Source organism: Suncus etruscus, chromosome 5 (assembly GCF_024139225.1).
Source record: "Suncus etruscus isolate mSunEtr1 chromosome 5, mSunEtr1.pri.cur, whole genome shotgun sequence".
NCBI classification, from domain to species: domain Eukaryota; kingdom Metazoa; phylum Chordata; class Mammalia; order Eulipotyphla; family Soricidae; genus Suncus; species Suncus etruscus.
The window spans coordinates 104782504-104809931 of NC_064852.1; the positions used below are offsets into that span (position 1 = coordinate 104782504).

The window sequence follows — 27428 nt, forward strand, 5'->3', positions numbered from 1 at the left end:
TATTCAAAACTCAAAAGGCTTTCACTATGCTTATAGAACTCATTGGTAATTCAAGGAACGCTGGCCCAATCTTTCTGGAGCCAAACATTTAAATGCAATTTAGGGTATTCAATTGTGTGCTCAGGGATGGAGTAGGAGTGCCTGTTAGGGCTGTTTCTACTGGCCTAAACATTTGAATGTTTAGCTCAGAGATAATTTTCAGTAAACTCTTGTCACTTGAAAATAAACAGTCTGGACAATGTATGGGCCACTGAGATTCCTGAGAAAATAAACAACCCAAGATATAATTCCTTCTTGTCTCGTTTGCAGTTCTTTTTGGATGTGTGCTTTGGATACTTCATTTCTTCCTCAACACAGATGGTTTTATTTAATAGAAGCCTGTTTGTTTGGCAAATCTAGGTGGCTTTTATACTTTCTTAAAGAACCACAACAATGGGCGGCTTGAGATTTAGAGGCCCCCTTAGAAGAAATCAGTTTATCCTTTCAATGCTCTTTCTTTTGCAAATTGAGATTCTGGGTCTGGACATGGATAGTCGTACTGCAATGGAAGTCTGTGCCACACACACAATTTCACCAGGACCCAAAGGTGAGAAAAAATAACATGGTTTGCATATATAACAAGTAATCTCTCTTGCTGCAGGCCCCAAACCCAGGCTAATTCTTTGTGTCTCTCTGTTTTGCTGTCCTCTTTATGTTAATTCTCTCTCAATCTTATTTATTTATGTATTTACTTAAGGTTTAGGGTCATAGCTAACAAAAGCTCAGGGCTCGGCACTCAGAAATTATTCTTGTCAGTGCTCTGGGGGCCACATGGGAAGCCACATATCAAAACTGGGTCCCCCAAATGCAAGGATAGGCCAACCGCTTTTAACAAGCTTACTCTCTCTGATTCTCTCTGCTCTAGAGCCCTCCGCCTATTGTGACAAACCACTACATCTACTTATTTTAGAATTCCCCTTGATAACATGTAAAAGAAGGTTGGGAGGGAGTGAACCCCCAGCCAAGTGATGTGTTGAAATTCTCCAGGGAAGAGATAAAAGTGTTCTTTTATTTACTCCTGGTAAATAAACATGCAAAATGACAGTCTTAAGGAATCCTTTCCTTAAACATATCTCTAAACTTGAACAAGTTGTTTTTCTGATGCTTTTCTCATGCTGATTCTAATAGAGCTAGTAGGCAAAAGTATTGTAAATTACACTTAAATCTTTTGTATATTGTACAACTTTGTGGGTTCCTGGGTTCCAAAGAAGAAAATGATTACCAGAGTTTGGGAGTTTATATAGAAATGAACATTTCTCTATTTAGTGGATTCTTTGAGGCTAAGTGCCTTCAGCTGAAGGATGATAGAATTTTACAGACTTTTTCAAGTGGAGCCAAACTACAAATATGCTTCAAGCAACTGGTTGATAAAAAATGTTGCTGTTTTCCTGGCTTCAGCTCTGACCCTTATGTTCTGAAAGTGGTCACTGCAGTACAAATCAGTACTCTCTCATTAGTAATTCATGCTGTGTTTCTCCAGGGCATAGGGTAGAAGAATTGCAGCTGTTTAAAATTTAAAGTAGAAAAAGGGGTCTTTCAAAAGGAAAACCAGAAATGTAATGCCCTATGCTTGTCAGTTATTTAAATGTGTATTGCTTAAAGTGCATGTTTCTTAATCAGTGAATTAATTTCTCCTAAGATTGCAATCCAAGTTTTAACCTTTGATACCATAAAATAAATGCAGAGAAGAAGAATGAGACCTCAGGGCTTCCAAATAATTTCTTGGGTGAATAAATGAATAATGTGAGGGCAAATGTTCAGAAAAGAAAGCCTCGATTAAAAATAAAGTATTTACTTAAAACCATTACTGGACTTTGCAGAAACTGTATTGTTTCTGGAGTATCATGGAGAATGCTGAAAATTCAGGGTTTCCTGTCCCTGCAACTGTGAGAACTAATATGAGAACTGTTAAACAAATTTTTTGCAGACAAATTTTAAAACTAAAAAATGGGTCGTTTTGCTAAGATAATATACAAAGATCATGCATCCTAATTCAAAGGCCATCATTACCTGCTAACAGATGAGCGTATTTTAGGTATGCAAGATACATTGAGGTGTGTGTGTGTGTGTTGTGGCAAAGAAAAATAATAATTCAGAAATAGAAAAAGTAATTAATAGTTGTCGGATAGCAGAAGGGTGTCCACCATTGGTATTTCTAATTTCTTTACCTACTACACACTTAATACGTTTCCTCTAATAACCTTGTGAAGATTTCAAACAAAACAACTAATTTAACTTTGTGTTTGAGGTGGGTGGCATACCCAGCTGTGCTCAGGACTTATTCTAGGTTCTGTGTTCAAGGAATCTCCTGGTAGTGTTTTGGCATCCATAAGAGATGCTAAAAATTGAATTAGATCCATAAGACTTGCAGCGATTGTGGCTTCCTGGAAGACAAGTGCTTTTCCTTTTCTAGCCCCATCAATCAACTTAACCCTTTTGTGATTATGTAAGCCAGGAGTATGGCAGGATGAGGAAGTTGGGATGAGATGAGAGAAGACCCTGGATTCTAATCTAAGTATGTGATGAACCTGGTGTGATTTCCTCTTTTTTCTCCATAGGCTGGATTCCCTTTGCACCAAAAAAGGATTGTAACTTTCCTTTCTATGAAAGAGTTTCTACTATTATGGAATGTACAATATATCTACTGAATTCCAAGTATTATGTGATATTTGAGATTTCAAACTAAGAATGAACTTGCCCTAATACTTGTATCTATGTTTTTAAGTTGAGAATTAGAATGTAAACTCTTAGGATCAGGACCCAGTTCTCTCTCTATCTTTTTTTTTATTTGCAGATTGCCTGTATTTGCTCATGGAACAAAAAGACTATTTTCAACATTGCCTTTCCTCTGTTCTAGGCACTAAGCTAGATGTTGAGACTGCATTAAAAAATAGGACATTTCTTTGTTCTTCTTTTAAAATATAAACTAACATCTACCATACCACATTCCTTCATGTACATGGTGATTATCTATCTCTACCTCTAGAAAAGGCATATTTACGAATTTTAGTTTTATAAAATGAAATAAGAAAAAACAAATTTAAGGGCTTATTAAATATTTAAAGATCTGAGTTATTATTCATGCTCCTATTTTGCCTAAGATCAAGAATTCATTTTTTTATACAAATACTATATGTATCAGCATTGCACTTGGAAACTTCTAAATCTTGAGAAGTAAGCAATAAGAGAATTTAAGAATGAAAGATTTTCTCCAAAATTACTTGGGAGACTGAAACTTTGTAGATTTAGAGTTTCAGATTAAAAAAAAAACTATTAATTCACCAGCCCAATTTAATGGATAAGAAAACATTGGATTTGATGTCTGAACTTCTCTATATAATTTAATCTATTTATGCTTCAATGTTTTTATTTACAAAATAAACTTTTATCATAGATTTGTTTTAAGATAATATAAGATAATCAATATAAACTTCCAGTTGTATGGAAATAATAAACACTTAACTCATTCAATTTTACTTTCCTTCCTCTCCCTCTGTTGAGAAACAGTTTTGAGAATAAGCATCATTCTAGCTGTCAACACTTCTTTACTCAAAGCCATCTTTATTTTCTTTCTACCCCTTAAAGGTATTATTGTACGCTTGGTAGGAAAAATGCTCTCTTGCTTTTTCCTAGCTGGGTGATTTCTTTAAACAATTCGTGTGTAATTCTGACCTCTAGTGGTTTTCCTAGAAAACACGAATGATAAAAGAATCTTAACAAGAAATGTTTAAAGAAATGTTAAAAACAATAAATATTTGAGTGATGTCATAAAATTTCTAGGACACTTTCAAATGCATAATCTTGTTTAGCTATGCGACTTCAATTACTTCAAACTTAAAGATAAAAGAACTATTTTAACGAGGCCAAGTACCCAAATTCTTTCAAACAGGTGTAGGTATGCAACTTGAACTTTACTTTGGTACTCTGGTACAGGCCATATCATTTCATGGTATACCATAGTCTCTTTTAGAAACTAGCCTGAAAATATAATTCATTGATCCTCTATAAATTTCTTAATTCCTTTAAGCTACTATATTTTACTGACTTTTCATTAGATTACAATATTATGGAATTTCAGGGGCTTGGTTTAATATCTTAAATGTGTATTATTATTATCAACTCATCACCACTATCCCATATCCAGAAAGACCTCTTTCCTTTTTTCTACCAATAATTCTTTAATTTACCTCTGGTCACCACTTAATTGTTCACAAAACTAGGAGTTAATTTTATTGGTTTTTACCAGTTCATTTGCCTTAGTTATTCACTCTCCAACAATGACTAAAAGCATTAGATGATTGTTTTTCACTGCCTACTTTTTCATTTACTAGCACAATCACCTCAGGTTTTATCCATTTTGTTCCAACACAATTCTATCTATTTTTAATGGCAGAGTAGTATGTCATTGAGGATTTATTTTAAGATTTTTGTTCAATCATCCATTAATAACCATCTAAGTTGATCTCTTATTTGGGCTTTGTGAATAGTTCTACTCTAAGCATAGTAGTGGAATATGCTTTCTCTATTAGAAATGCTTAATACCTAAGAATATACCTTCAGAGCCAACATCCTATTGAATACTAAAATATGGTGAAAGAAGTAACATGTCTCTTTTTGATGTGACCCTATCACATTAGTATATTTAAAATTAATAATAGTGCTTCCTATTATTTTAGCTTTCTACTCAGGTTTTAATTTAGAGCTTTTTTCTTCAATGATACTTTTGTAGATGACTTAAAGTGTCCTTTTCAATACTTCTGGCTTCTCATTATTTCTCCCAAATCATTTTATACTGTTTTTCTACTTCTTTGCTTCAGACATACTTGCTTTATGCCTTGTTCCTGATACTGGATCTTTGCTCTTGATATTTCTGTTCTTTTCTTTGTCTGGTTCAAACTCACTCCAATTCTTCTCCCAGACAAGAGTTCATTTCTCTTGTACAAGTTTCAGTTTGAATGCCAACTGCACCATGAGTCTTTACCTCCACTCTCTCATGGATTTCAAGAACTCAGGATGTATTGCAAAGGTTCAAGATAAATATACAGGATTAAATAATAACCTCAATTCTCAAATGTTTTAGCATGTGGCCTTGACCAATTATTAATGCAGTACCTTGAAAATACTCCCCAGTATGTGCTGTTGTCCACAAAGAGTGTTCCTGGGAATATAGCCAGAGCACCACTTCTCCATTGATCAAATTATTTCTACTGATGGCCAGAAACACCATCACCTGGTCTAGTCTAATTTGTCTACAACCCTGATGCTAATTCCCTTGGTGTGGAAGGCTTTCCTCTGCTTCTGAACGTCCAAGTTCCTGCTATAATAATCACGATATCTGTGCCTGAGTGGCCTGTGATGAAGTCTTGGAACCAGGCAAACTCTTCTTCCTTCTGCAAAACTCCAACAGAACCCTACTCATGGTAGCCAGAGAAGGCATGCTAACACACACTGAGCTCTTGCCAATTGCTTATCTGAGTGCTTTACAGCCTCTTTAAAGTTAGCTCTCTTGTCAACTCTGAGAAAGAAAAGATTCTAATTCTCACTTGACTAATGAAGAAACTGAGATGACAGAGTTATAGTGCATCAGGTACATTAGTTACCTTGTAGGTCAGGGGTCTCAAACTCGCAGCCCGCGGGCCGTTTGTGGCCCTCCATACAACATTTTGTGGCCCGCGGCCAGCCTTCAAATATCGCAGTATTCGTGATTATTCGCTTACCAAATAATCTCAATAAAAATTGCATTAGTAAGAAAAAAATTTCATTAAACAATCGCATACCCCGAGAACTTCTGCTCGGGGTATGCGAATGTTTAATGCGATTTTTTCTTACTAATGCGATTTTTTTATTGCGAATATTCGGTAAGCAAATAATCTTGAATACTTTGCGCCTAGCACAGAGGTCATTTCCGCTGCTCCTGCCCGCTGTCCGTGTGTGTGTGTGTGTGTGTGTGTGTGTGTGTGTGTGTGTGTGTGTGTGTGTGTGTGAAATTCCTTATGCAGCCCTGCCTCACCCCAACTTGAAATCACAGCTTTTAATGGTGGCAGGAGTAGAAAAAATTTCTATTCCAAATTCCTAAGCAAATCTAATTCCATTTGTCCATGTTATATCATTGTTCTCACGTTTTATCATTCTCATTAAGCATGAAATGATCTTTCCTTCAGTCTCAGAAATTAACATTAGAGAAGAAGTTCTGTGAGGTCAATGTATAAACATAGCATAGAATTGCTTTTACTCAGTCACCTTGATATAAATTAAGTGGCTGATTTCTCTCTGGTGACTTTATCAGAGGGTTTAAACAAGTAGGTATTTTCCCCAAACCTTTATATTAATTGCGTTAACTCACTGAATTTTTCATCATGAATTTTAATATATATTTATGCATAACGACAGATAAAATGTTAAGTGACTTGACTTTTTAGCTTTTATACTTCAATGTGTAAGTGTTTTATAACATTTCCCTCGCTTTGTCCTTTTGCCTAGAAAACATTTCCAGATTGGTCATAGAAGGGAGAACAAAATTCAAGTAAAAGTGAGGGAAAAATGAGTCAAAAGGTATGAATAAAATAAAAAATTTAAATAAATTTAAAATTATAAAAAATATTTTTAAATAAAAAATTTGAATTCCAAAAAGGATCTGTTTCATACCATTCCATTTTCCTCCTCAACTCTCTTATTTAATTTGGCATCCTGTATCAGTTGCCTTGGGAACCATATATATAGGCATTTGAATGTAAGTTCAGATCTGAAGCTCTGGAAACAGTTTACAGTTTAAAATTTTTTATATATATATTTTATTTAAACACCTTGATTACATACATGATTGTTTTTGGGTTTCAGTAATGTAAAGAACACCACCCATCACCAGTGTAACGTTCCCATCACCAATGTCTCAAATCTCCTCCTCCCCACCCGACCCCCTCCTGTACTCTAGACAGGCTTTCCATTTCCCTCATACATTCTCATTATTAGGACAGTTAAAAATGTAGTTATTTCTCTAACTAAACTCATCACTCTTTGTGGTGAGCTTCCTGAGGTGAGCTGTACATATATATATATATATATACATGTACATATATGTACATATATATATGTATATGTATATGTATTTGGTTTTTGGTTTTTGGTCACACCCGGCAGCGCTCAGGGGTTACTCCTGGCTCCAGACTCAGAAATCACTCCTGGCAGGCTCGGGGGACCATATGAGATGCCGGGATTCGAACCAAAGACCTTCTGCATCAAAGGCAAATGCCTTACCTCCATGCTATCTTTCCGGTCCCTTAGGTGAGCTGTCACTTCCAGCTCTTTACTCTTTTGTGTCTGAAAATTACTGGAGAAACAGTACAGCAGGTAGGGCATTGGCCTTGTACACAGACAATGTAGGTTTAATCTTCAGCATCTCAGATGGTTCCCTGAAACCAAAAAGAATGATTGCTGAGCACAGAGCCAGGAGGGAGACCTGAGCATTACTGTGTGCATTCCAAAGGTAAACAAACAAAATAACTGAGATTTACCACTTAGTATTACATGACTATTGCCTCAGCAATCGAACATTTTATATGATCTATGTTACTGACTTTTGCTTTTAATGATTTATTTAATGCTGATCAAGGGAGACTGTCATTTTCACACAATTTGGATATCCATGGACTGAATATTGGTGTGGTAATAATAACACAATTGTCACCTTGAGAACAATACTTTGTCATTTAAATTTGTTTCTGCCTTATTTCATACCAAAAGGGATTTTAGATGAAATGTTGTATATTGTATCTATAGAGTAATGTGTTAACTCAATGAATTAACATGTTTTAATACTAGAAAAATAACCTCTGAAAGCAAGAGAGTTCAAATAAGGAAGCTGAAAGCCTACATATTCACTATCTAGGATAAAAGTGCATCACACAGGCAGAAGTAGTAAAAGAATTATGGCACTACCTTTACAGCCCAGCTGGTTCTTTATCCTAGGCACTGCATACTGTCCTGCAAAACCACCAGCAGTGATCTCTAAACAGATGGTTAATAATAAGTCTTGAGTATAGCTAGGTTGTGGTCTATCATTTCAAACCATACTTCCCCCCCAAAAGATGTCACTTCCTTATCTTTATTACCTAACTCAAAATTCTATATGACTCATTGAATGATATTATAACACAATATATCTGAAGTATTCACTGAATTTCATCACTAATTGCCTCTTTTTATCATTATAACATATTTTTCTCTTGGAAAAACTGAAGGAGTGAGTTAGTTGTTTTGATTTACTAACAAAGGAACTGAGACTTCTAGAATTTAAGTGAGTTCTTGGCATCAATTTATGAAGCACCAATACCTTGTTTCAAAAGGATAAATACACACATGGGTATGTTCATTGCAACAATTATTTCAAGAGCCAAGATTTGGAAATAACCCAAATGTTCAACTATGGATGAATGAATGAATCAAGAAGTTGTGACCCACTTACACAAATACTAAGTAGCAGTAAGAAAGGATGAAATCATGCAGTTTGCTGCTTTATAGATAGAACTAGATGACATTATGATGAAATCTGTCAGAAGGAGAGGGACACATACAGAAAGAACTCTCTCATATGTGGGATATTCCCATACATTAAAGAGTCAAAGGCAACAGAACTGGATGATTGATTCACAGAATTGATTTACAAGAGCAAAGAGTGGACAGGATATTAGTGATTCAGGCACTGTGATTAATATGGTTTTGAAAATATGTATTCATGAAACTATTATTAACAATATTTTAAACTACAATAAAAAGAAAAGAAAGGTGGGAAGGTGAATCATAAATATATCACAATAAAAGAAGATTTAGGATGGCTGGAAACGTAAAAGGCACTCAAGCTGACATTGTTGGCTTTGAAGATGGAGCTGGGAAACTCAAGTCAAGGAAAGTAATTGGCTATATAAGCTAGAGCTGACTCAAAGTGATAGTTATCCAATAGTTATCCAATAGTTATTCTGAATCCTAAAATACTAAAGAACTGAATCCAGCCAATAATATAAATAAGCAAGCATTTCTTCCTTAGAATCCTTAGAGGGAAAAAAGTTTTCCCGACTCCTTGGGTTGGGCACTGTATGTAAGACTCTGAGCAGAGATTCAACTGAGTTCCCTGGATTTCTGACCTATGAAAACTACAATATGATAAGATGCTAGTCTATTGAGGTATTAAATAGCTTAAATTTTTTAATTGAGTTTCTAGAATCTGAGCCAGAGCCAAGTCTTGTGATGACACATGTTTTTAATTAATGCATTATATCACAAAATTATGCCACCTAATTCTGGGAGCATAGAACTCTTTGCATCTGTTTCCGCTGAGTTGGATAAGAGAACATTTCTTAAAATATTTTTCATTTGTTCGTATGGGAATCTCACTTGACTGCTCAGGGTTTACTCCTGGCTCCATGCTGAGGGATTACTCCTGGTATTGCTCTGGAAACCATCTATAATGCCAGATATATGTGGAACAAGGTGGAACTCATACAATGCAATTGCCTATATTATCTGTCCAGGGCCAACAATGCATTTTAATAATGAATGGCATACATGAGCAGAAGAAAACTTTCCCTACAACTTGATGCTATATTTTTTATTAGTCACAATGTTGTATTTTTGTTTCTTTTTTATTTTTCCTATAATTGACAAAAGGGCTATCCCAAGAATTTCTTTTAAACCAAGTAAGACTAAAAACAAAGATTTGGTGCATTGTAATGCAAGCAGAAAAGATTGTTAGCATTCTTGAAATCCTCACAGTTCCTTGCTAGTTATCTAGGAACCTGCTGAAGTGACCTCTTAGTTATTGACATTAACAACCTGCTGTGGAGAAATATTAAGCACCTTACAAATATTAGCAGCCTAAATTCCTGACAATGATAGTGTTGTTGTAATTAACTATGTTCTTTTCCTTACATACTTTGCATTATTTTTAACAATAAAAGTGTTAAAAATGTTTTTATTTTATCTTCCTATTTCAGAGCAATGGAAGGAAAAGCCAATTTTTTAATTCATAATATAATTGACATTTCTAAAATTTCACCGTGTTAGACACTAAGAAAATATCTGGATAATTTTCCTTTGATAACACTCATGACATTTACAAGACCTTGCTTAGAGCCTCTTACTAGCCAACTTTGAGGCTTGGATGAAGTCTAGTCTGAAGTAATGTGAGTCTTAGCATCCAATAAAAAATTAGTACTTAGAAGCTCAATAAATATTTGTTCAAAGATTAAATGGGTAAGCAAATCTGAAGTTTTGAAAAACCCTCGAGGATAAAGTATAGAACCTCAGACCTTATCAAAAAGATACTGGCAGCTTAATTAAATAGTTGGCATTACTGCAAAAAGAAATAATTAAGCTTTATTGGTTTTTACTTTGGGCCTATTCCTAGTAATGCTCAGGACTTGTCCCTAGCTCTTTGTTCAGCAGTATTCATTGTCCTGAATATTCTGTGTCCTGGCAATATTCAGGGGACTATATATGGTGCTGGTGATGAAACCAGGTGCAGGTACGTGCTTTACTGGCTATACTAATTTACCTATCTAGGAAAAAAAATTATTTTATTTTTATTTTTTAAATAATGTCTTTATTTAAGCACCATGATTACAAACATGTTTGTAGTTGGGTTTCAGTCATAAAAAGTACACCCCTCTGGGGCCCGGAGAGATAGCACAGCGGCATTTGCCTTGCAAGCAGCCAATCCAGGACCAAAGGTGGTTGGTTTGAATCCCGGTGTCCCATACGGTCCCCCGTGCCTGCCAGGAGCTATTTCTGAGCAGACAGCCAGGAGTAACCCCTAAGCAATGCCAGGTGTGGCCCAAATACCAAAAAAAAAAAGTACACCCCTCTTAACCAGTGCAACCTTCCCACTAATGCCTCCCATATCCCTCTTTCCCCAACCCCTCCCTGTATTCAAGACAGGCATTCTATTTTCTCTTATTAACATGGTCATAATAGTTGTTAGTGTAGTTATCTCTCTAACTGCACTCACCACTCTTTGTGGTGAGCTTCATATCATTAGCTGGTCCTTCCAGCCCTCATCTCTATATATAATACCCCATCTGGGTATTATAATAATAATGCTTTTTTTTTCTTAAAACCCATAGAAGAGTGACTATTCTGCATCTATCTCTCTCCCTCTGACTTATTTCACTCAGCATAATAGTTTCCATATTAATCTATGTATAGAAAAATTTCATGACTTCATCTCTCCTGTAGGCTGCAAAATGTTCCACTGTGTATATGTACCACAGTTTCTTTAGCCATTCATCTGTTAAAGGGCATCTTGGTTGTTTCTGATTCTGGCTATTGTAAATAGCGCTGCAGTGAATATAGGTGTGCAGAAGACATTTTGATGTCACATTTTCGTTTTTCTAGGAGTGGTATAGCTGGATCATAGGGAACTCAATTTCCAGAGTTTTGAGAAATCTACATATTATTTTCTATAAAGACTGGAATAGATGGCATTCCCACCAGCAGTGAGTTTTTTCTCTCCACATTCACCCTACATTGATTGTTCTTGTTCTTTGTAAAGTGTGCCAGTCTCTATGGTGTGAGATGGTACCTCATTGTTGTTTTGATTTTCATCTCCCTAATGATTAATGATGTGAAGCATTTATTCATGTGCCTTTTGGCCACTTGTATTTGTTCTTTGAGAAAGTGTCTGTTCATTTCTTCTTCCCATTTTTATGATAGGGTTAGATACCTTTTCTTTTTTTTTTAATATGATTTTTATTTTGATCATCGTGGCTTACATATTGTTGACAATATTATTTTAGGTACATATTTACATAAAAGCAAGGGGGATTCCCATCACCAGATTGTCTTTACCTATACCTCCATTTTTGTCCTCCCTCCCATTTCCTCTTCCCTCACCCTCAGGGCGGCTAGAATATGTGGTCCCCTCTGTATCTGACCCACTACCTAGTAGTCTTGCACCTGTTTGGTCTTGATGTCTCCCTTATTTCCCCCTCTAACTGGAGGTAGGACTAGTTAGTTCAAGATGCATGGTTTTGTTTGAAAAAGAGAAAAGAAATAAGCTGGGGTAAGAGACTAATATGCCGAAAATGTGCGGAATCCTTCTAGGGGCTCTCATCAACGCTTTGAGAGATCAAGGAGATAAAGAAGGTGAAACACTCCCCCGTACCAAAAGAAGTGTCAAATATCCAGTGAGGATTCCGGCTATATCGATTAGCACCACAAAAAAACAAGCAAACGAAAAAAAAAACAAAACAAAGAAAAACAGACAAACAAAAACAAAAACAAAAAAGAAACAAACAAAAACAAATCAAAACGAAAACCGCTATGGTCTTGAAATAAGAAACATGGCATAGCACATAAAGAAAGGAAAGAAAAGAAGAGAAAAAAAAAAGTATAACTGGGGACAACAATTTCAATAATCACACCCAAACAGAGAAATCTACCAAAGATAGGTAGGTAAATAAAAAAAAATAATAATAATAATAATAAATGAAGATAAAAAATAATATATATATAAAAAAATAACCGAGGTTTTGTACTTTTTTTATTTTTGTTTTTTCCCTCCTGCCCTGGCACAGTAAATATTGGGGTCATTCAAAGAGGAATTCACTTGGCCTAAGAAATATGGGGTTTCTCCGTCCTTGGAGTATATTGTCATGGGATCAACTATAGACTCTGCTCAGGATCATTTATTTTCCCGGTGGTGCTTTTGTGGTGTGTGGAAGACTTCTGCCCTGTCCTGTGTGATACAATCAGACCTCTGTGTCTAGAGGTCTCTGTATCTGCACGGATCCTGAGGTGGGACTTATGATGAAGTCAGTCTTTGTGGTTCTTGAGGTTCCGTTCCTTCAGTGTCATTTTAATCCATCTTCTGTGGTTGGAGATCTTGGTCTTTGTGTTGAACCTGGGATGGCGCCTAGGATAGCGTCTTTCTTTGTGCTTCCCGAAGCCCCATTCCGTTACAATTGTCTCTGCCAGACCTTTGGAACTGGGGATCATAAGTATTGTGCAGGTCATAGTTCAAACCCTAAACTAGGGTTTTTTTATTGGTCCCAAGATATATACAGTCTGGTCATGGTTCTAGCAGCCAGTCCTCTATAACTCACGATCTTGGCTTTTGGACCTACCAAAGGGTGACAAGTCTTCTGGTTTTGTCTTGTCATTGGCTGGTAAGGTAGGCTAATCTGTTCTAAGGTCAGGTTGTTCACATTTTCCTCGTTGTCAGGATATCATGTTAGAGCTGGTCCTTGTTGGTGGCCCCACAGTATTAAGGCTGTCCCGGCTGGGATTTGTTTCTTGTAGCTGTTGTGAGGAACTGTGCCGTTTCTATGTCTGGGGTCCAGGGTTCAAGGCTGGATGAATGGTATCTAATCACCTGAAGTCTAAGTTGATTCCACATGACATATTTTCAGGGTAGGAGATATCCCTGTATTGTAAACAACTGAGTTCTTATCTCTAGTAGACAAGAGCTCTTTTTTTTTATGTAAGATTTCCCCTTTATTTAGTGTGCCTTTGCAGGGAGAAACGGTGCTACCTTATATTGTCGGTGTATTTGGGGGTGGACAGAGGGGATAACAGAAACAGGTCACATACCCAAAAATGATAAAAAAAAAGGAATAAAAATGTATCAGCTCACAAATGTATATGTAGGACAGACATTTAAAAAAATAACTTAATTAATTTTAAAAAAAAGAAAAGAAAAGAAAAGAAATAAAATGAGTTAGCGAAGTTTTTAAAGGACCAAAGTGGTGCAAAAGACTATCTTACATTTGGGGTAAAGCAGGTAAAGCGGTGCTATATTACAGGTCTTATGCCTATGTTGGAAGTACAGTTTTTCCCATTGTCTTTTGGGTTTTTCTTGTGGTGCATGGGTTCCCAGGCATCTTTATATCACACCCCTGACCTTCTTCAGATTGGTAAAAATTTGCGGCAGGGAGGTCTTGGAAGAGTTCTTGCTTTGGGGATACTTTTGGACCTAGGTCCAGTTTCAAGAAACAGTCCACATTAGGGGGAGTTGGTATGGAGGGCCTCGCATCATGAGTCCGCAGGGGAGTTGGCTGTCTTTTCTTGCAGGAGACGAGGTGTGGGTTTGACTGGGTGTCCCCTCGCCTGGGTGCTGGGTACTGGTTCGTTGGGTAGGAGGTCGATCTTGATGCCTAATAGATTAAGGACTGAGGGTGAAGAGTTTCAATATGGTGGGAGATCTGGATGGGATTGGGGGGTGAAGGGATAGTTGGATTTCTGGAGGGGAGAAAGGGGAAGGTATATGGGAGGGGTATGAAGAGAGAGAAAAGAGAAAATAGCTTAGAAAGAAAGGGAGAAGAGAAAGGGAAAAAAGCAAAGAGAAGAATAGAAAAGAGAAAAGTGAAAGGGGGAAAAGAGAAAAAATAAAAAAAAGTAGAGCCTGTAGTTTAAGTCTGTACGTCTCAGTTACTGCTTCGGTGGTCTGACTGGTCACGTGCTTCAGTTCCTAAAAGAAGGTGTAACCTAGAGATAAAGTGTATGTCAAAGAGTTTTCTCGGGGCCATCTCGTATTGCAAGCAAGGTATGGTATCTCGCGTGGTACCCCGAGTTGCCGTCTTAGTTTGTCCGCCCTTTGTATCCAAGGGCGCCTGTGAACAGAAAAGCTGAGAGGTTATTTAAAATATAGTAAGATAAAGGCATTAAAACATAGTGTTATGGTATGTTTCCATTGCAGTCAGTGATTTCCCATGGTGTTCTATACTTCTGTTCCTGTATACGATCTCTAAGGGATTATTGTGGGCCTTTGTTGTAGAAGTCTGATTACATACCTGTCAGTACCTTGTGTATATTAGATATTAGACCTTTATCTGATGAGGATTGGGGAATAGTTTCTCCTGTTCTGTGCATGGCTTTTCTATCCTAGGCACTATTTCCTTTGAGATACAAAAGTTTCTCAGCTTAATATAGTCCCATCTGTTTATCTCCACTTCTACTTGTTTGGAGAGTGATGTTTCCTCTTTGAAGATGCCTTTAATCTCAATGTCATGGAGTGTTTTATGTATGTGTTGTTCTATATACATTATGGTTTCAGATATGATATCAAGGTCTTTAATCCATTTGGATTTGACCTTTGTGTATGGTGTTAGATGGAGGTCTGTGTTCACATTTTTGCAAGTGGTTGACCCAAAACCACTTGTTGAAGAGGCTCTCCTTGCTCCATTTTGCATTTCTTACCCATTTATCAAAGATTAATTAATTGTATGTTTGGAGAACATACTCTGAACACTCAAGTCTATTCCTTTAATCTGAGGAGTTTGTCTTTATTCCAATACCATGCTTTTTTAATGACTATTGCTTTGTAATACAATTTAAAGTTGGGGAAAGTGATGTCTCCCATATATCTTTTCCCAAGGGTTGCTCTAGCTATGCATAGGTGTTTATTTTTCCAAATAAATTTCAGGAGTTTTTGATCACCTTCTTTGAAGAACGTCATGGATATCCTTAGAGGAATTGTATTAAATCTGTAAAATACTTTGGTAAGTATTGCCATTTTAATGACGTTAATCCTCCCAATCTATGAACAGGGTCTGTGTCTCCATTTTCTTGTGTCCTCTTATTTCTTGAAGCAGTGTTTTGTAGTTTTCTTTGTATATGTATTTCACCTAAAGTGTTAAGTTGACTCCAATATATTTGAGTTTGTGTGACACTAATGTGCTGGAATTGTTTTTTAGTGTCCATTTCTCCTCTATCATGATTGGTGTATAAGAATGCCATTGATTTTTGTGTGTTAAATTTATAGTCTGCCACTTTGCTATATGATTCTATTGTTTCTAGAAGTTTTTTGGTAGTGTCTTTAGGGTTTTCTAAATATAGAATCATGTTATCTGAAAACAGTGAAGCTTGAGTTCTTTCTTTCCTATCAGATTGCCTTTGATATCTTTTTCTTGCCTATTCGCTATGGCAAGAACTTCCAGCACTGTGTTGAATAGAAGTGATGAGAGAGAGCAGCCTTGTCTTGTACCAGATTTTAGAGGAAAGGCTTTGAATTCATCTCAATTGAGAATAATATTTGGCATTGGCTTGTGGTAGATGGCCTTGACTATATTGAGAAAAGTTCCTTCCATTTCCATCTTGATGAGAGTTTTTATCAATAAGGGTGTTGGATCTTATCAATTGATTTCTCTGCATCTATTGATCTATTGATATTATCATGCTGTTTTTATTTTTATTTTTGTTGCTATGGTATATTATGCTAGTTTATTTACATATGTTAAACCATCCTTGCATTCCTGGAATGAAACCTCCTTGGTCATGGTGTATGACTTTCTTGATGGGGTGTTGGATCCTATTTTCCAGAATTTTGTTGAGGACCTTTGCATCTGTGTTCATCAGGGATATTAGTCTGTATTTTTCTCTCTTTTTTTTTTTTTTTTTTTTTGCAGCATCTCTGTCTGGCTTTGGTATCAAGGTGATGTTAGCTTCATAAAAACTATTTGGCAATGTTTCTGTTTCTTATTTCATGAAAGAGCCTGAAAAGGATTGGTAATATTTCCTTGAAAGATTTGAAATAATTTATTAGTGAATACATCTGACTTTGGGCTTTTGTTTTTGGAGACTTTTGTTTACCATTTCAATTTCCTTAGTAGTGGGAGGTCTGTTTAGATATGCTAGATCATTTTGTTTCAACCATGGAAGATTATAAGTGTCCAAGAATTTATCCATTTCTTCCAGGTTCTCATGTTTTGTGACATAGAGTTTATCAAAGTAGTCTCTGATTTACCATTTGAATCTCTGCAGTATCTATATTAATCTTCCACCTTTCATTTCTTATCCAGTTTGTTAAGTTTCTCTATCTCCTTTTCTTTGTGAGTTTTGCTAGTGGTTTATCAATATTGTTTATCTTTTCAAAGAACCAACTTTTGCTTTCATTGATCTTTCAGATTGTTTTTTGGGTTTTCACTTCATTGATTTCTGCTCTTAGCTTTTTATTTCCTTCTGCCTACCTATTTTTGGTTCCTTTTGTTGATCATTTACTAATTTTATAAGCTGTGTCATTAAGCTACTTATGTATGCCCTTTTTTCCTTCCTGATGTGTGCTTGCAAAGCTATAAATTTTCACCTGAGTATCACTTTTGCTGTGTTCTATAAATTCTCATAATTTGTATCTTCATTTGGCATTTATTTCCAGGGATATTTTGATTTTCTCTTTGATTTCATCTCTGATCCACTGGTTGTTCAGTAGTGAGTTGTTTAATTTCCAGGTATTAAAGTTTTTCTTCTGTATCCCTTTGTAGTTTAAGTCTAATTTCAGTTCATTGTGATCTGAGAAGGTAGTCTTTATGATTTCTATCCTTTTGATTTTATGGAGATATGTTCTATGGCCCACATTATCCATTATCCTGGATAAACACCCATGTGCATTGGAGAAGAATGTGTATCCAGTTTTCTGGAGGTGGAGAGTCTTATATATCTACTAGTTCACTTTCTTCCATTTTTCTTTTCAGAGCTAGAATATTTTTGTTGAATTTCAGCTTGGTTGACCTATCAAGGGGTGACAGGACAGTGTTGAGGTCTCCCACTATTATTGTGTTACTATAGATATCTTTTTTCATATTTGTCAACAATTTTATTAAATATTTTGCTGGTCCCTCATTGGGTGCATATATGTCTAGGAATGTGATTTCTCCTGTTATACATATTCCTTGATTATTACAAAATGTCCATTTAAAAGCAACAGCCAATGGTCAGGCTGCAGCCCCTTGTATTGGCATCCAACAACAATCCAAGGAAAGCATTTTAAAAGAATAATTCAAGTTAGGACTAGGAGAAACAATTTTCTCTATATATTTTCTTATCTCTTTTTAAAAATAACACATTACCTATAAGTAACAGATATTTTTACTTAATATAACATGAAGCTCACTCTTTACAAAAATACTTATCAATTTTAAAAATATGAAATTTAAACAATTACTTAGTATGACTGAATTTTCATCAGTTCTATGATGATTAAATGTCAGATTATTTTTGAGCTTTTCTTAACTACACTGTTTATATGTTTAGTTGTTCTTATAGTAGTTCTATCAAGATAAAAATATGAATTTTTCAAATTTTACTCATTGCTGGCATATTTAGCAATTTATATTACCAAAAGAATGGCAGAATGATTTCTACATCTATGACTTATTAGAATGTAATCACATATTTTTATTTTTATTGTGACCAAAGTGCATTACAAATCTTTCACTGCATCATTTATGGTACATAGTGACAGTGAATGAGGGACATTCTCACCACCAATGCTGTCCTCCCTCTGACCCTGTTCCCAGTATACATCCCATATCTCCCTCCTCTACCCCCCAGTATGCTAGTGCAACTGGTCTCTACTTAACAGCTTGTTGTAGATTGAGCATCTATTCCACCGTCATTGGAGATAAAAAGGATAAGAAAAAGGGGAGAAAAAATTTGGTGAAAACTACCAAAAAAGAAAGAAGAGAGAGAGAGAGAAAAGAAAAGAAAAGTGGAAGATAAAATGGACCGGCAAATAAAAATAAAAATAAATCTCTAAATAATAACCACAAGAGTGAAAAAGAATGATTTCTTTCGTTTCTGATCAGTCGTTTGTGCACAGGTAACACTACTGCACTCAGTACCTTGTCACTACCTGGGTATTTAAGTCCTGCCTGATCCCTTAACCTGTCAGGAACTATGAACCTTGTAACTATTCTGCCATCTGTCTGGTGTGCAGTCCCTACTTGATCCTACAGTCCATACTGAACACAGAGGAATATACAAAGAGAGATTAAAAGAGGGAAGAGCTGGAAGCTTCATTTTATCTGCTGCAATCCCCCACCCTTAGCCATCCCATTATTTATGTTGGCTGGATACCAGAGATTAAAGCAACCCACTAAATTATCTAGTTCACTTGAAGCTCCACACTTCCACTCCTGCTAGAACACCTCCACCATTATTCCAAGGTTTCTTCCCTCCCACCTCAACATGGGCTGTGGGAAAGCTGAGCTCTTTGACAAATAAATGCATCTTGCTTAAGAGCTGCTACCTTCCATCTAAATATTTCTCCTGGACAGCTTAAAGGCATATGATTCTCTGTAAACTAGGGTAAACATGGTTCTTTCTGTCTACAGCCATATTTTAGGCCCAGAATAAACAAAATATTTTCAATGTTACCAATGTTTCTAAAGAGTATTTATTGCTTATTGTATTTCAAAATTCTTATTGTATTTATTGTTTTACAAAACTAATATTAGACCATGTGCATTCATTATATAATTGGAGGAGGGAATAAACAGAAAGAATCTCAGAAAATTTTCTGAGAGAACCTCTGACTCCTATAAACATATACTTTAGAAGCATGTTGTTGCTTACATTTCTTGAACAGTAATGTTTTAGTTCAGGTTCTCCATTGTGTAGTAGAATGATGCTGCTTTATGATAGTGAAGATGGCAAACACAATGTTTACGAATAATTCTTTTCTTTTTTATAATTTTTTTATTTAAACAACATTATTACATACATGATTGTGTTTGGGTTTCAGTCATGTAAAGAACACCACCCATCACCAGTGCAACATTCCCATCACCAATGTCCAAAATCTTCGTCCTCCCCACCCAACCTCCGCCTGTACTCTAGACAGGCTTTCTATTTCCCTCGTACATTCTCATTATTAGGATAGTTCAAAATGTAGTTATTTCTCTAACTAAACTCATCCCTGTTAATGGTGAGCTTCATGAAGTGAGCTGTAACTTCCAGCTCCTTTATCTTTTGTGTCTGAAAGTTATTATTGCAAGAATGTCTTTCATTTTACTTAAAACCCATAGATGAGTGAGACCATTCTGTGTCTTCTCTCTCTCTCTCTGAATTATTTCAATCAGATAATAGATTCCATGTACATCGATGTATAGGAAAATTTCATGACTTCATTTCGCCTAACAGCTGCATAATATTTCACTGTGTATATGTAACACAGTTTCTTTAGCCATTCATCTGTTGAAGGATATCTTGGCTGTTTCCAGAGTCTTGCTATGATAAATAGTGCTGCAATGAATATAGGTGTAAGGAAGGGGGTTTTGTATTGTATTTTTGTGTTCCTAGAGTATATTCCTAGGAGTGGTATAGCTGGGTCATATGGGAGCTCGATTTCCAGTTTTTGGAGGAATCCATATTGCTTTCCATAAAGGTTGAACTAGACAGCATTCCCACCAGCAGTGGATAAGAGTTCCTTTCTCTCCACATCCCCGCCAACACTGCTTGTTCTCATTCTTTGTGATGTGTACCAATCTCTGGGGTCTGAGGTGGTACCTCATAGTTATTTTGATTTGCATCTTCCTGATAATTAGAGATGTGGAGCATTTTTTCATGTGCCTTTTGGCCATTTGTATTTCTTCTTTGTCAAAGTGTCTGTCCATTTCTTCTCCCCATTTTTGATGGGATTAGATGGTTTTTTTTCTTATAAATTTCTGTCAGTGCCTTGTATATTTTGGAGATTAGCCCTTTGTCTGATGGGTATTGGGTAAATAGTTTCTCCCACTCAGTGGGGGGCTCTTGTATTCTGGTCACTATTTCTTTTGAGGTGCAGAGGCTTCTCATTTTAATATATTCCCATCTGTTAATCTCTGCTTTCACTTGCTTGGAGAGTGCAGTTTCCTCTTTGAATATGCCTTTAGTCTCAATGTCCTGGAGTGTTTTTACCTACGTGTTGTTCTATATATCTTATGGTTTCAGGTCTGATATTGAGGTCTATCATCCATTTGGATTTTACCTTTATACATGATGTTAGCTGGGGGTCTAAGTTCAATTTTTTGCAAGTGGCCAGCCAGTTGTGCCAACACCACTTGTTGAAGAGGCTTTCCCTGATCCATTTAGGATTTCTTGCTACTTTATCAAAAATTAGGTTATTGTCTGTCTGGGGAACATTCTCTGAGTATTCAAGCCTATTCCACTGATCTGAGGGTCTGTCTTTATTCCAATACCATGCTGTTTTGATAACTATTGCTTTGTAGTACAGTTTAAAGTTGGGGAAAGTAATTCCTCCCATATTCTTTTTCCCAGTGATTTCTTTAGCTATTCTAGGGTGTTTATTGTTCCAAATGAATTTCAAAAGTGCCTGATCTACTTCTTTGAAGAATGTCATGGGTATCTTTAGAGGGATCGCATTAAATCTGTACAATGCTTTGGGGGAGTATTGGCATTTTAATGATGTTGATCCTGCCAATCTATGAGCAGGGTACATGCTTCCATTTCTGTGTGTCCTCTCTTATTTCTTGGAGCAGAGTTTTATAATTTTCTTTGTATAGGTCCTTCACATTTTTAGTCAAGTTGATTCCAAGATATTTGAGTTTGTGAGGCACTTTAGTGAATGGGGTTGTTTTCTTAATGTCCATTTCTTCCTTATTCTAAGAGAATTTCTGAGCATTACTAAGGGGTCTGGAGAACCAATGTGCCCACTATGATGAATATTTCTAAGCTCTGGATCAGTGGCATTAGAGACAACAGGATTGCCCCAGTAGTGGAGATAATTTGTACTTGTGGTCCAACACTGGACCTCATGTATGTGCTCCAACCTGTTCAACTATCTCCCCAGCTTCCTACAAATCACTTTTCATTTAGAAATAATGCTTGCTATTTAATATTTTTCTTAAAAGAATATGAATAAAATTGCTCTTAAGTGTCTCAAATGAGGAAAAAGAACTGTGATAATATGACACCATAGATTTACAATCTCCTTAGTTATATCCACTTTATAACTGGAGATCTGTGATTCTCAGCGACCTACTTTTAATTAAGGATTATTATCTCCTATTGGCCCCTTCAACTCATATGGTTGCCCTTACTGGTGTACAGGCCCTTTTAAACAGTTGAAGAGACCTATGTGCAGGCAATGAAAAGGTAACGACAAAATTTAGCTGGCACCACATTTGACAGGATAAAAGAAGTGAAAATATCTCTTTATAAAAAGTTTTATCCTCTACCTGCAATTTCCATCACAAACTATTAAAATACTGTATTGGGTGCCTCAGAGAAAGAAAACAGACCTCAGTTTGGGAGACTCTAGAACAGGCGAGTTCTATATCTACTTCCAATTTCAGATAAAAAAAATTCTAAAAGATTATATATCACACCTAAGTTAATACAGTTCAAATGAGGTCCTAGTTAACTCTGGATACTTAAGTGTAGAACCAATGAGCTTCATTAGCGGACCATCCCATATTCAAGATACCAGACTCCTGTCTTCTGTGAATAGCCTGTTAATAATCTCTCCTCTTCAGGACATTATTCACATCAGTTTATAGCAGGGGTCTCAAACTCACAGCCCGCAGGCCGTTTGCGGCCCTCCACATGACATTTTGTGGCCCACGGCTGGCCTGCAAATAACACAGTATTCGCGATTATTCGCACACCATATAATCGCTATAAAAATTGCATGAGTAAGAAAAAATAATATTAAACGTTTGTATACCCCAAGCAGTTCACTTCGGAGTATGCAAATGTTAAATGCAATTTTTTGCGATTTTTTTTCTTACTAATGCGATTTTTTATTGTGAATATTCAGTAAGTGAATAATCGGGAATGCTTTGTGCCTAGCGCAGACATCATTTCCGCTGCTCCTGCCTGCTGTCCCTTGCATTATCGGAGGCCTAAGTAAGAGAAGGGAGAGAAGGGAGATAGGTTTATTACAAAATTAAATTTGTCATACCTTCATCATGACTTCATAAAAACCTGTAATGAAGAGAAAGATTGATGATGAGCACAGACAATTTCAGGAAAAGTGGGAGACGCAGTATTTCTTTGTTGAGTACAGGGGCATCCCGACAGGTCTTATTTGCTCAGAGAAAGTTGCAGTGCAAAAGAAATACAACGTGAAATGCCATTATTCAACTAAACATGCTGAGGAATGTGCAAAATATTAAGAAAATGAGAGAGCCAAGTGGGTTGCCAGTCTTAAAGCATGTCTAATGAGGGAACAAGATTTCTTCAAGAAAGCAACCAAAGAGAATGTTACATCAGTCGAATCTACTTACATGGTTAGTGAGATGATTGCTCAGGCATGGAAACCATTTCCAAAAGAAGAGTTTGTTAAAAATGCATGTTACAGGCTGCAAGTATTATCTGTCTGGAAAAAAAAGGTCAGTTTAGCAAATCAGCCTTTCTGCCAACACTGTGGCAGAGCGCATTTCTGACATGTCAAGTGGCATCATCAACTGTGTGAGAAAGCCAAATGTTTTGATGCATACTCAGTTGCTCTTGACGAGGGCACAGATATAACAGACACTGAACAGCACACAATTTATGTCCGTGGTGTTGATTACAATTTTGAATTGACAGAGAAGCTGCTCACAATAATTCCAATGCATGGCCAGACCACCGCTAATGAGATATTTCAGCATCTGTGTGATGCCATTGAGAATGCAGGTTTGCCATGGAAGATGTTTGTTGGAATAATAACTGATGGAGCACCTTTGATGGACTGGTGGCACATGTTCAAAAAAAACTTGAAGAGGAGGGTGTAGAGAAGGCCATTGCTTTTCACTGCATTATCCATCAGCAGGCCCTTTGCAGTAAATGCCTGTCGTGTGACAGTGTGATGTCTGTTGTTGTGAAATGAATCAACCAAATGAGATCCAGGGGCTTAAAGCACAGGAGGTTCCGTGCTTTTTTAGAGGAAATGGAGTCAGAACATGGAGATGTGCTCTATTTCACCAAGGTATATTGGCTCAGCAGGGGAAATGTCCTGAAAAGATATTTTGAGTTGAGACAAGAAGTGAAAGCCTTCATGGAGAAGGATGAGAATGCTGTTTCTGAGTGACCACTAATGGCTCATGGACTTAGCTTTTCTTGTTGACATCACACATAAGCTGAATGTACTAAACAAGATGTTACAAGGCCCAGGACAGCTTATCAGTACTGTCTATGACAATGTGAGAGCATTTTCCACAAAACTTGTGTTATGGAAATCCCAGCTCTCTCAGACAAACCTTTGCCATTTCTTGGCATGCAAGGAACTTGTGGATGCAGGCATACCATTCAGTGGTGAGAAATATGTTGATGCTATTTTTAAGCTAGAGAAGGAATTTGATCACAGATTTGCAGACTTCAAAAAGCACAGAGCGACTTTCCAAATTTTTGTGGACCCCTTTTCCTTTGATGTGCAAGATGCCCCTCCTGTGCTTCAAATGGAGCTCATTGACCTGCAATGCAACTCTGATCTCAAAGCCAAGTTCAGGGAGATTAGTGGAAAAGCAGACATGCATGGACAATTTTTGAGAGAATTGCCCCCCAGCTTCCCTGAGCTTTCCCGAATATTAAAGTGCACCATGTGCCTTTTTGGAGAACTTATTTGTATGAAAATTTATTCTCCACATTGAACTTCAATAAGTAAAAGTACAGGTCTAGACTTAATGATGATCATGATGGTCTGAACTATTAAAAATGAAGTTCATATGATAGCATTTTTGGTATATATAAATGTTATTCAGAGACACTTTCTGAGAAAGTTGGAATAAATAACCACAGAACTGAGGTTATCAGAGTGGAAAAAACTAAATGGAAGAGGCATGTTTAATAAACTATCATAAAAAGTAACCCATACTTCGTTGAGATGTGCATTATGCCAAGATATATTCTAAATATCTGTAAACATATGCTCCTAAAACACATCATCTTGTAAATCAACATTACCATAATACAAAGTGATACTATTCTTTAAAAAATAATAAAGTTGGGTCTAGAAAAAAACACAGCAGAAAGGGAGCTCAACTTGCACATGGTTGACTGATGTATAAACTCCAGTACTCTAGAGAGTCCAAGATGGCCCAAGCATGCCAGCAATGATTCCCGAGCATAGTGATTTCTTTTTTCCCTTTATTTAAACATCTTGATTACAAATATGGTTGATATTAGGTTTCAGTCATGTAAAAAACACCCCCTTTACCACTGCAACATTCCCACCACCAATGTCCAAGTCTGCCTCCATCCCACCACACCCCCACCTGTACTCTAGACAGGCTTTCCAATTCCCTCATTCATTCACATGGTTATGGTAATTTTCAGTGTACTTATTTCTATAACTGCACTCACCACTCTTTGTGGTGAGCTTCATGAAGTGAGCTGGAAGTTCCAGCCCTCCTCTCATTGTCTCTGAGAACTGTTACAAAAATGACTTTTATTTTTCTTAAAACCCATAGATGAGTGAGACTATTCTGCATCTCTCTCTCTCCCTCTGACTTATTTCACTCGGCATGATAGATTTCATGTATATCCATGTATAGGAAAATTTCATGACTTCATCTCTCCTGAGGGCTGCATAATATTCTATTGTGTATATGTACCACAGTTTCTTTAGCCATTCTTCTGTTGAAGGGCATCTTGGTTGTTTCCAGAGCCTGGCTATTGTGAATAGTGCTGCAATAAATATAGGTGTGAGGAAGGTTTTTTTTTTTTTATTGTATTTTTGTGTTCTTAGGCTATATCCCTAGGAGTGGAATAGCTGGGCCAAATGGGAGCTCAATTTCCAGATTTGGGAGGAATCTCCATATCGCTTTCCATAGAGGTTGGACTACACAGCATTCCCACCAGCAGTGGATAAGAGTTTCTTTCTCTCCATATTCCCGCCAGCACCAATTGTTCTCATTCTTTGTGATGTGTGCCAATGACTGTGGTGTGAGATGGTATCTCATCGTTGTTTTGATTTGCGTCTCCCTGATGATTAGTGATGAGGAGCATTTTTTTATGTGCCTTTTGGCCATTTGTATTACTTTTTTTTTTATCAAAGTGGCTGTTCATTTCTTCTCCCCATTTTTTGATTTGATGATTTTTTTCATGTAAAGTTCTGTCAGTGCCCTTTATATTTTGGATATTAGCCCCTTATGTGATGAGTGTTGGGTGAATAGTTTCTCCCACTTCGTGGGTGACTCTTGTATCCTGGGCACTATTTATTTTCATATGCAGAAGCTTCTCAGCTTAATGTTTTCCCATTTGTTGATCTCTGCTTCCAATTGTTTGGAGAGTGCAGTTTCCTCCTTGAAGATGCCTTTAATCTCAATGTCATGGACTGTTTTACCTACGTGTTGTTCTATATAACTTATAGTATCAGGTATGATATCAAGGTCTTTAATCCATTTGGATATTGCCTTTGTACATGATGTTAACTGGGGGTCTATGTTTGCTTTTTTTGCAAGTGACTAACCAGTTTTGCCAGCACCACTTGATGAAGAGGTTTTCTCTGCTCCACTTAGAACTTCTTGCTCCTTTGTCAAAAATTAGGTGACTGTATGTCTGGGGAACAATGTCTGAGAACTCAAGCCTATTCCACTGATCTGAGGGTCTGTCTTTATTCCAATACCATGCTGTTTTGATAACTATTGCTTTGTAGTAGAGTTTAAAGTTGGGGAAAGTATTGCTTCCCATACTCCGTTTCCCTAGGAGTGCTTTAGCTATTTGAGGGTGTTTATTGTTCCAGATGAACTTCATAAGTGTTTGATCCACTTCTTTGAAGAATGTCATGGGTATTTTTAAGGGGATAGCATTAAATCTGTATAATGCTTTGTGGAGTATTGCCATTTTAATGATGTAAATCCTGCCTATCCATGAGCAGGGTATGTGTTTCTATTTCCGTGTCCTCTCTTATTTCTTGGAGCAGGGCTTTATAGTTTTCTTTGTATAGGTCCTTCACGTCTTTGGTCAAGTTGACTCCAAGATATTTGAATTTGTATGGCACTAGTGTGAATGGGATTTTCTTCTTGACTTCCTTCTCTTCTCTATCATGATTGGTGTATAAAAAGTCCATTGATTTCTGTGTGCTAATTTATACACTGCCACCTTGCTATATGAGTCTATTGTTTCTAGAAGCTTTTTGGTAGAGTCTTTAGGGTTTTCTTAGTAGAGTATCATGTCATCTGCAAAGAGTGAGAGCTTGACTTCTTCCTTTTCTATCTGGATTCCCTTGATATCTTTTTTTACCTGATCGCTATAGCAAGAACTTCCAGTACAATGTTGAAGACGAGTGGTGAGAGCAGACAGCCTTGTCTTGTACCAGAGTTTAGAGGAAAGGTTTTTAGGTTTTCTCCATTGATGATAATATTTGTCATTGGCTTGTGGTAGATGGCTTCAACTAGATTGAGAAAGGTTCCTTCCAGTCCCATCTTGCTGACAGTTTTGATCAAGAATGGGTGTTGGACTTTATCAAATGCTTTCTTTGAGTCTATTGATATGATCATGTGATTTTTATTTTTCTTCTTGTTGATGTTGTGTATGGTGTTGATAGATTTATGGATGTTAAACCATCCTTGCATTCCTGGAATGAACATAGTGATTTCTAAGCACAGCCAAGTGTGGCCCTCAAACCAAAATAATTTAAAAATTAAAAATTAAATTGCTCAGTTTATTAGATTAAAATGTAATTTAAATACTGAAGTATTTAA

The 27428-nt window shown here is 36.6% G+C and overlaps 1 protein-coding gene across 1 annotated transcript in view; it reads left to right on the plus strand.

Annotated features, from left to right (window-relative positions):
• Positions 1-345: 345 nt before the first annotated feature.
• Positions 346-27428, plus strand: part of COLEC10 (collectin subfamily member 10) — a 64225-nt gene continuing 37142 nt past the window's right edge. The window contains exon 1 of the mRNA XM_049773495.1: positions 346-586. Coding sequence (XP_049629452.1) covers positions 433-586 — 154 coding nt within the window. The 5' untranslated portion in view covers positions 346-432. The remainder of the gene's footprint in view (positions 587-27428) is intronic.